The following is a 15202-nucleotide window of genomic DNA, read 5'->3' on the forward strand; positions in this document are numbered from 1 at the left end:
GGTGCTGGAAAGTCTTTGGTGTTTCAAACTGAAGTGACTACGGGAGACTAGAGGATGGCTACGTATCATTATGCAGCATCTTCTTCCCAAAAGACATTTTCCAGGTTTCAGGCTGGCCTTCCTAAATGTATAATACTTTAATATTACAATATTAAAATGGTAAGAAGGCAGACATGAGAATTTAATCTTTCATATTATAGCAACTGAAACACATACGGTAACATAATTCCGTTTTGTACAAGTTCATATAAAGGCTTTCACTTAGATCTTCTTTTATATCAAGTTAACGTACAGCATTAAAACAAAGCAGTAAGAAAGTCTCTTAAGAAAGAAGCACATTACTCAGGAAGGAGCATGGGCTCTGGAGTAGTGCTTTGGTTTAATTTTGGGTCGGCTGCTTATTAGCTGTGTCACCACCGGCAAGCCTTTCTCAGTCATCTCCTATGTAACAGGAGGGCAGTACTTAACTCTCAGGCAGACTGTGAGGATGCAGGGAGCTGTCAGCACAATGACACTTAGGAAGCACTCAACAAATGCTGGGTCCTCCCACCTTTACCCCCAAGATCCTGAGAATTTATTATAAAACATCAACTGGAACAGAGATCATCACCAAACAAAAGGTACTTGGTAAGGAGTATTTTTGATGCCTTGGTTTCTAGTCAATGTAAGTGCAAGGTGAGATGTCTGTTGCTGCACATGAGTTTTAATTTATAATGTTCTCATTCTCCCTCTTTACTAAGAAAATGGCTAGATTTTTGTTGTTTTGTTTTTCGTTAGCTACTTTGAACTTCTTGCTTTAGTCCCGTAGAGCAGAGTCCCTCCTTCAGAATATAAATGCCATTCACAGGAGGTTGCTAAATAAATAAGTGATGATGAGTTGTACTTCTCTAGTCTTATCTTACACCTTTGGGGAACTACTCATTTCAATGTTTATGCAATTCTGGGCCATCAATGTTTATAGGTACTGATATTACCACTAAGGCACATTATAAAATATGCTTATGCTAATAGAGCTATTAAAAGTTCAGTTTTAGTGGAACAGCTTAACACAGTGTGAAAAGACAAAAAAAAAAAAAAAAAAAAAAAAAACACTAAAGATACCTTCTCACTAAAACTACATTTTCTTCACAACTCTTGACTAGCAGTTTTACGCAGTCTTCTATAGTCTTTCATTTACATACCGAACTATGTAATTTTGAGTTTGTTTAATGCAATCATACAAGTACTACCAAATATTGTTACCTTATTTCCAAACCCACTAAAATATTGCAATTTAAATAATTGGTGGCAGTGAATGTAAAGATAACATGTTTAAAATAATATTTCACAGGAGATCGAGACCATCTTGGCTAACATCGTGAAACCCCATCTCTACTAAAAAAAAAAAAAAAAAATTAGCTGGGCATGGTGGTGGGTGCCTGTAGTACCAGTTACTCGGGAGGCTGAGGCAGGAGAATGGCATGGACCCGGAAGGCAGAACTTGCAGTGAGCCGAGATCGCGCTACTGCACTCCAGCCTGGGTGATAGAGCGAGACTCCGTCTCAAAAAAAAAAAAAAAAAAATATATATATATATATTATATATATATTTCACTTACAAATACTAAAAAATGTCGGTGTTGGTAAAAAAAGCAATTTACAGTTCTGGAATGTGTTGTCTTAAGGAATTTTCAGTGGGAAACTTGAAGAGGAATAAATTTGCATTTGTCTATATATTGGGTTGGTAAGCTATTTAGGTTGACTCATTAAAATAAATCTCCAAAAAGTAAGTATTCATTCATGGAATGTTTAATGTATAGCATGTGATAGCTGTCCTACACTAGGGTAGCTGTGGTGGTGGGGAAACAAACAATGAATATAACAGGCCTAACCTCTGCCCTGGAGCTGAAAACATTTCAATGTTCTGTCACTTTTCTTTCCGAATGTTGGACAGAACCATTACCACGGTGATGAGAGAAGGCTGAAGGAAACATTTGACAGATCCCTGTGTCCTCAATCCCCACCAAAGTATTTAAGTCACACTGATATAAAATCTAGTGTGAACACTGAGAAATAAAATTTCCTTTCTACTAGTTCTGGAGCAATATTAAAACTGCTTTTCATGAAGATGAACAATACATCAGAAAGGTTAGAGAGAGAACTGTCACCATCTACACCACTGAGTTCTCTGACATCTCATATTCCCTACTGTCCCTGCATGCAAAAGCTGTAAACAATGGCCAAATGGTAGTGCCAGGCAAATCAGTGAGGACTGACCTGAAGATCCTAGGCTAAAATTCTATTTAGTAATGGCCAATGATGATATGCTGGCTAATGTCTACAGTAAGAAATATAAAAGAATTATGAGTCTCATTATTATATTTGCCTGTCTATAAAATGCATTGCTTCACACATACTCCAATGATATCCAAAAATAACTGTCCTGCCTCCAATGAGCCCACAGTGTCCATAATTTCTTACTGTAAACTTTTGGATAAGGTTTAAATGTTCAGGACTAAGATTTGGGTTATTTTATTTTTTTAAAGTACAATTTCCATTTTATTTTTCTCCAGTGGACAGTTTTTCTTTAGTTCTTAAGAACTCAGCTCCTTACATGGACTTTGGTAGAGGTCACGAGGCAGCAAGGTTTGGGTTATTTTAAACCTTCAGGAGTAAGGTTTAGGTTATTCTCTCACCATTGTAGACTTACATTTATTTCTACCATAACCCATGGCTCAAAAGCATGCATATTTAGAACATACTTAGATTGATTAAACATATGTTTCCCCTAAAATGTAATAAAATGAATCTAATTTGCAGGGTAATATGGTAGGTGGCATACTATTTCTACTAAAAATGGCTGTTTTAACCAAGATGTTTTATTTTTGAAAATGAAGATGAGAAATTATCGTAAATATTAGTCTTCCTTAAGTGCTTACAATTTATTGTTTTTCTGACATTTGCATTTTATACATGACTTGAGTTTAATAGTCATACGTAGTGAAGATTAAAACAATTGGGGATGATCAACTCACAAGATCTTTCTTAAGAACTGCATCACTGTATGAAAAAAAGTAAAGATGGTTGCTTTGGATATTACCTAGTCTAGGAAGTACAAATTCTACAATTCTATGTTTTTATGAATCAGATTTCTGTTTCACAGCCCACAGGTCAACTATCAATTCAACAATTCTTTCTCCTACTCAGCAATCCTTTTGTCCACTCTTTTTTTCGTCCATTCTTTAGTTTATTCTCTTAACTATTCTGTTCATTCACTCAACAAGTATTTATTGAGTGCTACTAAGTTCCTGGTGCTGTACCAGGTGTTGGGCTGCAGCTATGGCTAAGACATGGGCCTCTCTAGAAGCTCAATCTAGTAGGGGAAAAAAACATACATAGAGTAAATTTTTATAATGCAATGCGATCAGTGTACCAACAGAAGTTTACACAGAGTATAAACAGAGTATAAAAGTACAGAGACAGTAGACTAGGAATTATATATTGTGTATGTGCACAGTTGGAAAAACCACTTCTACATTGGGTTTGGAAAGCTGAAAATTGGAGTGCCTAGTCTGTAAGAGGGGTACTGGCTCCCAAACAGGGGAAGAGCAAATGCGAAGACTGGGAGATATAAAATAACATGGCGTTTCGGAACCAAAGAAAGTCCGGTATCATTAGAATTCACAAGAATCACAGTTTCTTCCCTTTTGATAATGTAGATATAAAATTTGCTAACTTTTGGCTGTGTGCAGTGGCCCATGCCCGTAATCCCAGCACTTTGGGAGGCCGAGGCGGGTGGATCATGAGGTCAGGAGTTCGAGATCAGTTTGGCCAACATAGTGAAACCCCGTCTCTACTAAAAATACAAAAAGTTAGCTGGGTGTGATGGTGTGTGCCTGTAATCCCAGCTACTCGGGAGGTTGAAACAGGAGAATTGTGTGAACCTGGGAGGTGGAGGTTGCAGTGAGTTGAGATCGTGCCATTGCACCCCAGCCCGGGTGACAGTGCGAGACTGTCTCAAAAAAAAAAAAAATTTGCGAACTTTTTTTGAAATCTGAAATCAATCTCATTCTCTTAGATTCCTAAAATAATCCAGGGGGTAAAATCAATCCAATGATTCTTTTTTTTTTTTTTTTTTTGAGACGGAGTCTCGCTCTGCCGCCCAGGCTGGAGTGCAGTGGCCGGATCTCAGCTCACTGCAAGCTCCGCCTCCTGGGTTTAGGCCATTCTCCTGCCTCAGCCTCCCGAGTAGCTGGGACTACAGGCGCCCGCCACGTCGCCCGGCTAGTTTTTTGTATTTTTTAGTAGAGACGGGGTTTCACCCTGTTAGCCAGGATGGTCTCGATCTCCTGACCTCGTGATCCGCCCGCCTCGGCCTCCCAAAGAGCTGGGATTACAGGCTTGAGCCACCGCGCCCGGCCAATCCAATGATTCTTTAACCTTAGGGTGCCATTACTTTAAGCATGAAGATGTTTCCATCCAGTTGCTATTTTTCTCCTTTCACAGATTTTTCCCTTGCCTCCCTCCTCTGGGCATCTGCCATCTAGCAGGAAGCCACTATGGTTACACTCATCATTAACCTTCTGATCAGCAGTGGGCGGAAATGGCAACATGGAGTACATGCTGGTCCAGGGTTTTTGTCTGTGGTATTCAGCTGATAGCTAACACATTCCTGAGTTCTTAGAAAAAGCTATAGAGCTATTTTAGGCAAATGAGCCAGGCAGCAGCAGGGAATTTATCTGATGCATGTCCTATGGAGAAGTTGGTGGTCATTTATGCTGGAATTCACTTCTTTCCTTTTTGGGCTCTCTGGCTCATTTTATTTAATGGAAGGAGCTACATATATTACAGACTCACTGAATGTTTAGGACCTGGGGGTCATTACATTGCCCTGATTTATGAATAGAGGTCACCGGTAGACAACAAAAAGGCAAAGTATCACGTGGTATCACGTGGAAGTATCACGTGGAAGGGCTTAATGTGATTTTATTAACACACTTACGAATCTGGAAATGTACTACTAAGGATAGTAACAGTATTAACAGTGGCCTTTCCCTAATAATTATGAATACATTGTTTTATTCACAATTTCATGAGCTAGAACTCTTACTGTATTCTTTTTATTGCTGGAGAAAGAGAACTGACATAATTAATTTACTAGCTGAATTTACTGACCAACTGCCAGGTAATGGAATAGGTAATTTCCTATGAGGAATCCTGTGATGCCAATTTTTAGATGAAGAAAAAGGTGGAGGGAGGAGGACACAACCCTGAAAGTAGGTATTATCATTCCCATCCTGTACATTGGGATGCTGAGTCAGAGGTTAAGTACTTTGTCAAGTTAGTAGTAGTCTGTTTTTGCAGCTCTATTATATTTTTGAACAAGTAGCAAAAGGAGGCAGAATTGTGAATGGTTCAGAACAGGAGATCTGGGATCAGTTGGCATGGACTCCAGGCCCAGATATGTTACTAATAATTTTGGGAACTTCACCTCTCGAAGCCCCAGTTTCCTCACCTGGAAAAAAATGGAGATGATGGATCTGTATAGGGTTGTTACTGGGATTCAGTGAGATAGTACACATAAAATGCAAGGGAAGTACCTGGCACGTAGTGAGTGCTCAACAAAGCTCAGTGCTATTATTTTCAAAAAAAGTGGCACACACTGGTGTGTGATGTGTTCCTTCAGTATGAGAGCAAGAGAGCTGGAAGCCAAGGTCTCACTGAGTTCTGACACCTACTCCATTGTGTCAAAATGAATACCAACAGTGAATCGTGATTAAGGTAACATATACTAGGGTAAAATATTTCCTACAGTTTAGCCAAAACTTCAGCTTACTTTAGTATGATAAAAATGAAGAAAAAATAAATTCCTGCTACTATCTTCATAATTGTCTTTTATTATAGACTGCAACTAATTTTAATTTCTTTCTTATGATGCTTTGTGAATTTAGTGGATTTGATTAGCTTTCTAACTTTGATTTTTTTGGAGGGGTTGGTGGAAAGGAAGAGAACTTGCGATACATAATTCACTTCATGTATGATACACATCTACATCAGTTCCTAGTAACTACTGAACCACAAATGCAATTATATAAGGTAATTTGCCTTATATCAAACTGTGATTTTGATTACATACTTTTTTTTTTTTTTTGAGATGGAGTCTCACTCTATTGCCCAGGCTGGAGTGCAGTGGCTTGATCTTGGCTCACTACAACCTCCACTTCCTGCATTCAAGCTATTCTCTTGCCTCAGCCTCCTTAGTAGCTGGGATTACAAGCGCCCATCATCATGCCTGGCCAATTTTTGTATTTTTAGTAGAGATGGGGTTTCACAGTGTTGGTCAGGCTGATCTCGAACTCCTGAACTTGTGATCTGCCTGCCTCGGCCTCCCAAAGTGCTGGAATTACAGGTGTGAGCCACCGCACCCGGCTGATTACATACTATTTTATTATGGATACTATTTCAAGTTAAAAGTCTTTTTCTTCTCTTGCAGTTTGATAATACAATAATGTTTGTAACTACCATTTATTTAATGCTCATTAAAGACTTCACACTATGCTAAGTTCTTCATAATACTTTATTCAACTCTTACAATTAACCATGAGGTAGGTATTATTGTCCCCATTTTATTGATGAGGAAATCGAGGCTCAGTAGGATTAAGTAACGTGGCCAAGGGCACACAGTTTAGAAAGCGACAGATTTGATTTAAACCGACATGTCTCTGATTCCCAAACCTGTCAATGACACTGCCAGCTTGATGTTGATAAGTACAAGTCTTATCACTTATTTGCAACCACTTGTACAAGATAAATTTAAAGTTCATTTGGAAAAGAATATATTCACTGTGTTTTTACCTTTTTCCAAGTACAACTGCTCCTGGGTCTTGAGATTTTGCCTCCAGCTCCTGAACTTCATCGACTAATGTTTTAAAAGCAGTCCTCTTGATACTGCAAAAAGAAAAAAAAGGGATTTGCATGGAAATACTCCTGTGGAGACTTTACAAAACTAGATGTCTGGTTTATTATCATGCTATTGATAAAGTACAACAGTAACAAGAGTACAAGCAGTTTTTCAACAGAATCTTAAAAATTACCATACTTTTGAAAATTAATATGAAATTACAGTTTTAAAATAAATGATGGTTTAGGTTTACAATACTGAAACTCCCATAGTTATTTAAATAAATATCATGCAATTAAATTAAATGCTAACTTTTTTGTGAGAAGAGATAAGATTTAAAAATTTGTAACCCTCGAAAAAAATTAGTAAGGTTTTCTTTTCTTTCATTTTATATTTTATGTATGTTTGGAATCAGGCAAGCAAAACATTTCTTCTTATAATAAAAAGTGTGTTTGGAAATAGTACAATTTTTCTTCTACTTTTATACGAGTTTTGGGGCTGTTTCTAAAAAACGTACTTCCTGATGTAAATTTCTCCAGTGCCATTTACTTTTCTCTGTTAACTGAAACTACCTGCTTTACTACTCATTTCATCTTTTAACTAGTTTTCTAGTTCCTGAATCACCCCTTTCTTATTTAAAATTAAGCAATATTACCAGTCCCTTTCCTGCAAGCTCTACATGCTTGAGTTGACGTTACGAAGAGAGAAATCTGAGGATGAATATGCATCTATATTTCTCCATATGTAACCGAGTATATACTTACACCTTGTACACCACATCAAGGAGAAGAGATGCCACAGGGATGAATAACAAGCCCATCCAAAAGACTCCAGAACTGAACAACATGGCTGCCTGTGCAAATCATCAGAAAAAACATTACTTTAAAACCAAAATACATGATTCCTGTTTAGTTTTTATGTAATTTTAAGTAAAACAATCTTAAGAATATCATTCTGTAAGACAGTAAACAACTCTGAATTCGAACTTATGAAATTAACTTAGAATATCAAAATAAATCTTTGAACACATTTAAAATACACTCTGGATTAAACTCATAATAATATATGGTGTAAAATAAATCATAATTAGAAACTAAATTTATTATTTCTGGCAAATGAAAATTACTTTTGTAAAATTATGGGATATTAAAAAATCATCCAGATAAATCATGACTACAGTATAATCAAATTAAGATACCTACAAAAACAACAATTTGACTATTTTTGGCTAACATTAGGTAGTAATAATATTAATTTTTGTTCATCAATTTATATAACAAGTATTGGTGCATACCTGTTATTGCTAAAGTCAAACCAAATATCTTGTATGTAAAAGCCAAATAAAAGTGTATTAAAATTAACTTTAATAATTTCTTTGTAATAAATACCAAATTGCTGTATTGGAGCCTTTTGAGTTGCAAAAAAAAAAATGATTCTGTAATTTAAAAAGTAACAAATTCTATTATTTACTTGCCATTATAATAAAAAATATCTGTAATATAATTAGATTACACAGAACTTAAAAGGAATAGTATTATACAATAAAAGCAAAAGAAACATTTTGGTTTCACTTCTTTTAATCTTTTTATCAAGAGGAAATTTTCAGTACCTATTTAAATCCATAAAGGTATTGTTCTAATTCCACTAAAAAGTAGCCAGCCAACACACGCATTTAGATTCCACTAAAAATCACGCAAAATTTAAAAAAAAAAATCAGGTATGGTTCAGGAATTAAAAATAACCTAGAGTTTAATGATTCTAGGCAATTTCACAATTACACATAAATAGTCCTAATCAATCAGTCCTTATCAAACATAAAGATTTCTAATTTTAAATTATATTTCAGATTACCTATTCATTTTGACTCTCCATTAAGGACTAGGAACCGCTGTTTAAATTTTTTCTGCATTGATATGAGCGAATCGATACAGACCGTAGGTGCAGGGAAGCTAAGATTTTTCGCTATGTAGAAGTGAACAGCTCTGAATACTTTTAAAATAAAAACATGCTATTACAAAAAATTCCAGAAAATGTTTTGCCACATAGATTCAATGAAATAGCACCATTATTTGAGACACCAACAAGATGAAAAATATTCACATAAAAGTCACTTTATTTAATAAGCAAAACATGATCTTTGACATGTTTGCTGACATCCTCAATGGTGAAAACCAACAATAACTGTGTAATAGGAAATGTCTATCAAGTCAGTGGATTTTCTTTAGATTGAAAGAAGCTTTCTAGTAAGGTAACAACTGTAAAAAACCAATTTCTTTCCCCTTCTGGGGGGAAAGGCAAGGTAAGAATTCCAAGGCATGTAACTGAAAATACCACATTTACTTGGCTTAATTTTAATATATTTTAATTTGGTGGGGGGCGGGGGGCAAGAGGAGGATTTACTCTTGCCTTCACCACCTTGTATTAAATGTCCACCGATGGAAAACGCAAAAGTGGTGGAGATTCAAGGCTGCTAATTCTGACCATTGTGATGCTAACGATGAACGGAGGAGTGACTGGCGCCCCACCATTCAGTCCACCAGCCCTTGGCTTTACAAATGAACAACATGAATTGAGGGGAAAAAAGTTTTTCTGCGTCATATCTGAAAGCCTGTCAGATTTTTTTTTCTTTTGCAGAGTTAATCCAAACCTAAAAGATTTAAAGCCGACATTCGCATTAAAGACAGAGAGTCTCTTTGTATTTTTTGGATGAAGTGGGGGGAAAAATAAAATCCCACAGAGGTATTTCCTTCCTTTCTGTATAAGAAAGCTCCCCCTCACTCTGAAGAAACCAGTTTTGTCTCTAACTTTTCACATTTCCCCACTCGCAGGCAGGTCAGCTGGGAAAAGGCGAAGGGATCCTGAGACAATGGTGGTAACAGCAGCAGCCTGTTCCGGCCGAGCTCCGGCTCCCCCCGAGAGCGGTTTGCAAATTGCTCCTAATGTGGGAGACTGGTGCACCAGGCCAAGTGGCCCCCGCTGCCCCTTCTCGAGGCGCTGTGAAACCAAATGGAATCTGCCACAAAAGTGGCTCCCGGGGGCCTTGAGAAGGGATCAGCTGAGGAAGCTGCAAAGCTGGTAATAGGAGGGCACAGGCCCTGTGTGGCGAACAAGCAACTGCTTGTCTCTGCAGAGTGATGCTGGCTCAAAATCGAACCACTGCGGCTTCAAAAATAAACCAACACTGCCTGAAAACGCAACTTGCAGAAGAGAACTTGTTCTGAAATTTCTATGTGAACTTTCAGAGAACAAACGTTTGAGAAAATACCAGTTTATGTGTATTTGGCCAAGCCAAGGGGCATGACGGATAAGACGGGTTTATCTTCTGACCCACAATGGCATGATCTGTTAGCACCTACGTTCCCATATAAGACAGAAACCCTTCTTCACCTTCAATGTGCCCAAGTTCAGTCTCATAGGAGAGAGAATTCAAGTGTGCCACCTGCCTACAAACTAACGGTATGGTTCTTCAGTCTACCTCTATGTGTTTACACTATTAATATCAGAGTGGCATGCTGCGACTCTTACTCATGGAAATGTATAGACACCTAAAACAGAAGGCCCTCTGCCGAACTCTAAGACTGTCTCCATGGACCCCAGTTGGAGCAGGTTAGGTGACAGGCCTGGAAGTGGTCCTGGCACAGTCCTTCCCGGCTAATTAGACACTCGAGAAGAAACTTCTCAGTCTCAGTTTCCTCAGCTGTACAGTAGATTGTAGGAATTAAACTCAATAATGTTTGTAAACTGGCTGCATAACATTGATTATTAACAAACTTTCTTCATTTCAATTGTCCGGTTTCTTTCAATGCTCTAGTCTCTGGTTTTTTTCCAGTGATCTGTCCCATGAGCTTCATGGAAGAAAATGTTTATGACAATATCAAATTAACTGTAAATCAATTTATAAATTTTATGATTTTCATCTCAATAGTATTACAACATATGCTTGTCTTATCTGCTATTTTAAAATGCAATGATGAAACATAGGCCAAAGTAAGAGATCCCTAATAAAGTGCCATTCATCTCAATTTGCCAATTTAGGAAATGGAGAAAAATAATTTTGTCATAAAAATTATTGACTACGCCGGCATAGTATATTAATTTTGGAAGGGAAAATTATCCAGAAAATAGTGCTTCAAAACATTTTTTTTGGAGGGGACTGCAGCAAGAGAAACGAATAACTTCCAGAGTGGTTGTGTTAATGTTGGAAACAACAACAACAAAAAAACCAAGAAGTGACTATTTATTAAGCGTCTGGACAAAGCTTTATATAAAAGGCTTTCAGAGCTTAAGAACAGTGAAAAAAACTATGAAAGGATGCTTTAAAGAACTGATTTACGAAAACGCAGAACTTCCACATGTTCAAACAAACATAGCTAAAAAAGTAAACAATAAAAAACTGAATGACTACTACAAATACATGAAATTCTAGGTTACTATCTGATCAGAAAAATAGCCCATTTATCTTCATAAGAATAGCTTCAATCTCAAGAGATAGGCAATAGACCTGGAAAGGTATTCATAAAAGCAGCAGCAAGTAATCAATGACATGGAAAAGTGTCGAGTCACTCTGCAGTCCTAGAGAAACACTGACAAACTAGATCCGATTTTAAAAATTCACCATCAGTTTGGTGGAGTGAGTGGTGTATGGTGGAACAGGTATTTGTAGCAATTTATATTCCCACCACCAATGAACTAGCCTTTGGAAAAGGTATTTGGCCATGTGCACCAACACCACAAACATTTATTCCTTTTAATTCAATAATTCAATTTCGGAACTATGTGTTAAAATGAAGGCCAGCTTTTGCTTATCAGTATCTCATGAAACTGTCCTGTGGTTGCTAGTCCTGAAAGCATCCCCCACAAGCGCCCATTGCCAGAGGTTTAATAAAGGCGAAAAGAAACCACAGCAGCATCCTCTTGGAAAGTCACAGCGCAGAGCAGTGTAAGGCTTCAAGAAGTCAGAGTAAAGCACCCTACTGAATAGTTTTTAAAACCAAGGTTTCCTAAAGGTATTGATTGATTATGGAACACCTTCCCCCACATCCTTCTTACAAACATGCACACGACTAATTTTGGGGAATGCAAATATTCGTTGTGGGTTGTTTTAAATAACAAAATACTAGTTAAAGCTAACAGGGCACTATGTGGCTCATTAGGCAAATGTGCATCCCTCAGTCAGAATGTTATCCAAGCTGTGAAGATGCTGTTCACAGATTATAATGATCAGAAGACTGATAGTTTAGAAGAGTCCTGGAGGGAAAGGTAAACTACCCTGGTATTCTCCCAGGAGCCTTCTGTTAGCATACAAACACCCTCCTTGGAAGGGTTTGCAGTTTGTATCATCATCCATATGGAAATCAGCCACTAATCACCTGTGGCTTAGATTTCTCACCTGAACTTGAAGCACAGGCTAGACTATTGAGCTCCTAACTTGTGGGTCACACAGGCACCTCAAACCTCACACATCCCACACTGAACACACACTGTCTTCCCTCCAAAGGCTGCTTGCTCTTCCTTGGTACAAGGTATTCAGGGAGTGGTGTCATCCCTGGCAGCCCAAGAGAGAAACCTGGCCCCTATTCCTGAATTGGCTTTTTTACCCTACGGCCAATATTTCACTGGGTTCTGTTGTGCTTTAGCATCTTCAGATTCATCCATCTCTGGTCAACTTTGCCATGCTTATCCCAGTCCCAAAAATTTGCCTGTCCTCCTAGCTGTACTGACTTCAGAAATACTCTGCTTCTAGCTGTTCACACTACAGCCAGAGATATTTCCAAAAGGCAAATTCGATATTAGCAGTTGCTGGATTAAACCCTTTCCGTGGCTTCAGAATGTCCTCAGAATAGAATACAAAATCTTTAATACAATTTCAAGACCTTTCCTATCTGACTTCTGATTACTTTCCCAATATCACCTCTCAAGCCAGCCCCATCTCTTGCTACACATAATGTGTTTCAGTCCCTGGAAGGCGCCCATGCTCACTCTTGTCCTCGGGCCTTTGCACTTGTGATGCCTTCTCGTCCTTCAATTTTCCTTTCTTAGACTCAGTTAGAGGACACTACTTGGGCTTTCGTTGTGTTGGCACCTGTCACCCATTTTCTAGTTGCTCATTCATCTTCTTGTTAGACTATATGTTCTCTTAATTCTCACGATCCAAGTGCTTAACCACCAAGCAGATGTTCAATAAATAATTGCTGGATAAATATGTTCTCACAACCTAGTGTTGCAGAAACTGTGAAAAACAACAGAGCCTGGGGACCCTGTTCTTGAGATGTGGTGGTTATGGTTTACTTGGTTTTCTTGTGTTCTGGCATGAAGTTATTCTATTGCCAGATAATTACGTATTTTCGGGAGAGGAGTTGATTCAGCTCCATGACTATCCTTTTCCAATGTAGGTTGCCTTTTCTGTTAAAGGTTGAGGGATGTGCATTAAAAGCTAAATATGTTCAACTATCCCCACCCCCCAGTCTGAATCATCAGAAGTATTTCAATGAATCCAAGAAAGGTATGATACCTGGAAATAAAAGTGTTTTTTGTATGTTTTTTTTTTTTTGCGGTTGTGGGGAGGTAAGGAAGAGCTGTAGAATAGGCAGGAAGAAAAGGAAGTGCCAGCATTAACAAAGATTTTAATTAACTACACAGTATGAACACTTTGCTAAGTTAAAGAAAAAGAAGTAGAATAGAAAATCCTAGTCTTCCTCCTCTAGACAAATACAAAGTGTATCCTTCTGGCTGCTCTGGCCACAATACTCGAGTCATCTTTGTTTCCCCTTTTCTTTCAAACTGAACATTCTATTTACTGGCAAATCTTATTGGCTTGACTTAAAAAAATCCATACACTAATGTTCATGAGCAGCACTATTCGCTATAGTCAAAGGGTGGAAACAACATTAACAGATGAGTGGATGAGGAAAATGTGGCATATCCATACAATGGAATATTATTCAGCTTTCAAAGACATGAAATTCTGGCCCACTTTACAACATGGATGAACCCTGAAGACATTTTGCCAAATAAAAAAAATCAGACATAAAAGGACCAATGTGTGATTCTACTTAGATGCAGTGCCTGGAATAGTCAAATTCAGAAACAGCAAGCCCAATGGTGGCTGCTAGGGGTTGGGGAAAAGGAGAACGGGGATTGTTTAACAAGTATGAGGTTTCAGTAGAGAAAGATGAAAAAGTTCTAGAGATGGACAGCGGTGATGGTTGCACAACAATGTGAATACACTTAATGCCACTGAATTGACACTTAAAATGATAAATATTATATTATGTTCTGCCATAACAAAAACATTTAAAGCAAAAAAAAAAATTCTTAGAGCAAATCCTCTCCCCACCCCAAATCCAGAATCTACCCACTACACACCCTTCCATGGTTGCCTAGGCCCCCATCATCTTCTGTCTGGAGTGCTACAACAGCCTGCTAGGGGTCCCCTGGCCTCCTCCCTATTCCCCATACATACTATTCTCAACAGAGCTCCCAGAGTAGTCCTTTTAGAAGTCAGATCGTGACTCCCTGGCTCAACCCTCCAGAGACTTGGAGAAAAATCGAGAGTCTTTACAATTGCCTCATGGCCCTGGGTGTTCTGCCCCAGCCCTATCTCTTAAGGCCAGCTCGCTAGGGCCCTTTTCCCCCCAACTTCTAAGTTTAGGAGTGCATGTGCAGGTTACATAGGTAAACTTGAGTCATGGGGGTTTGATGTACAGATTATTTCCTCACCCAGGTATTGAGCTTAGTTATTTTCCCTGATCCTCTCCCTTCTCCCACCCTCCACCCTCCGGTGGGCCCCAGTCCCAGTGTGTGTTGCTCCCCTCTATGTGTCTGTGTGTCAACATTTAGCTCCCGCTTACAAGTGAGAACATGTGGTATTTAATTTTCTGTTCCTGCATTAGTTTGTTAGGAATAATAGTGCTTTTACTAGTCACTCCCTCCCTCATTCAGCTTCCACCACTCTGCAGTCTTCAGGCTCTCAGCATTTGTCTATTTCCATTTGGAATTTTCTTCCAGATAGCCACAGGTCCTGGTCACAACACTCCAGGTACAGTGAGGCCTTGTGTGATTACCCCATTGAAAACAGCACCCCACCCCATCCTCTCCCCTGCACTCAAGTCCTCCAGAGCATTTAACACAGCTCAGCCTGCTGTATAACAGACTTATGTTTGTATGTTTTTCTTCTCTAGGTTATAACCTCCCAAAGGCAGAGATTTTCTTTCATGGATGTATTCCCAGAAACTAGAATAGTGCTTTGACATATATTGGTTGCAATATGTTATTGATTTAATATATTACTAAGTTATTGAAAAGTTTTTATTATAAAATTTAA

At 38.3% G+C, this 15202-nt stretch overlaps 1 protein-coding gene across 4 annotated transcripts in view; it reads right to left on the minus strand.

Annotated features, from left to right (window-relative positions):
• The window catches only part of ATP8A1 (ATPase phospholipid transporting 8A1), a 269168-nt gene that overhangs the window by 7896 nt on the left and 246070 nt on the right, over window positions 1-15202 (minus strand). For all 4 annotated transcript variants that reach the window (XM_033214110.1, XM_033214111.1, XM_033214109.1 and 1 more), the window contains 2 exons: window positions 7644-7732; window positions 6834-6926 (listed from right to left, as the gene is read on the minus strand). In XM_033214110.1, the coding sequence (XP_033070001.1) occupies window positions 6834-6926; window positions 7644-7732 (182 nt within the window). The remainder of the gene's footprint in view (window positions 1-6833; window positions 6927-7643; window positions 7733-15202) is intronic.

Source organism: Trachypithecus francoisi, unplaced genomic scaffold, assembly GCF_009764315.1.
Source record: "Trachypithecus francoisi isolate TF-2019V2 unplaced genomic scaffold, Tfra_2.0 Lachesis_group1, whole genome shotgun sequence".
NCBI lineage: Eukaryota > Metazoa > Chordata > Mammalia > Primates > Cercopithecidae > Trachypithecus > Trachypithecus francoisi.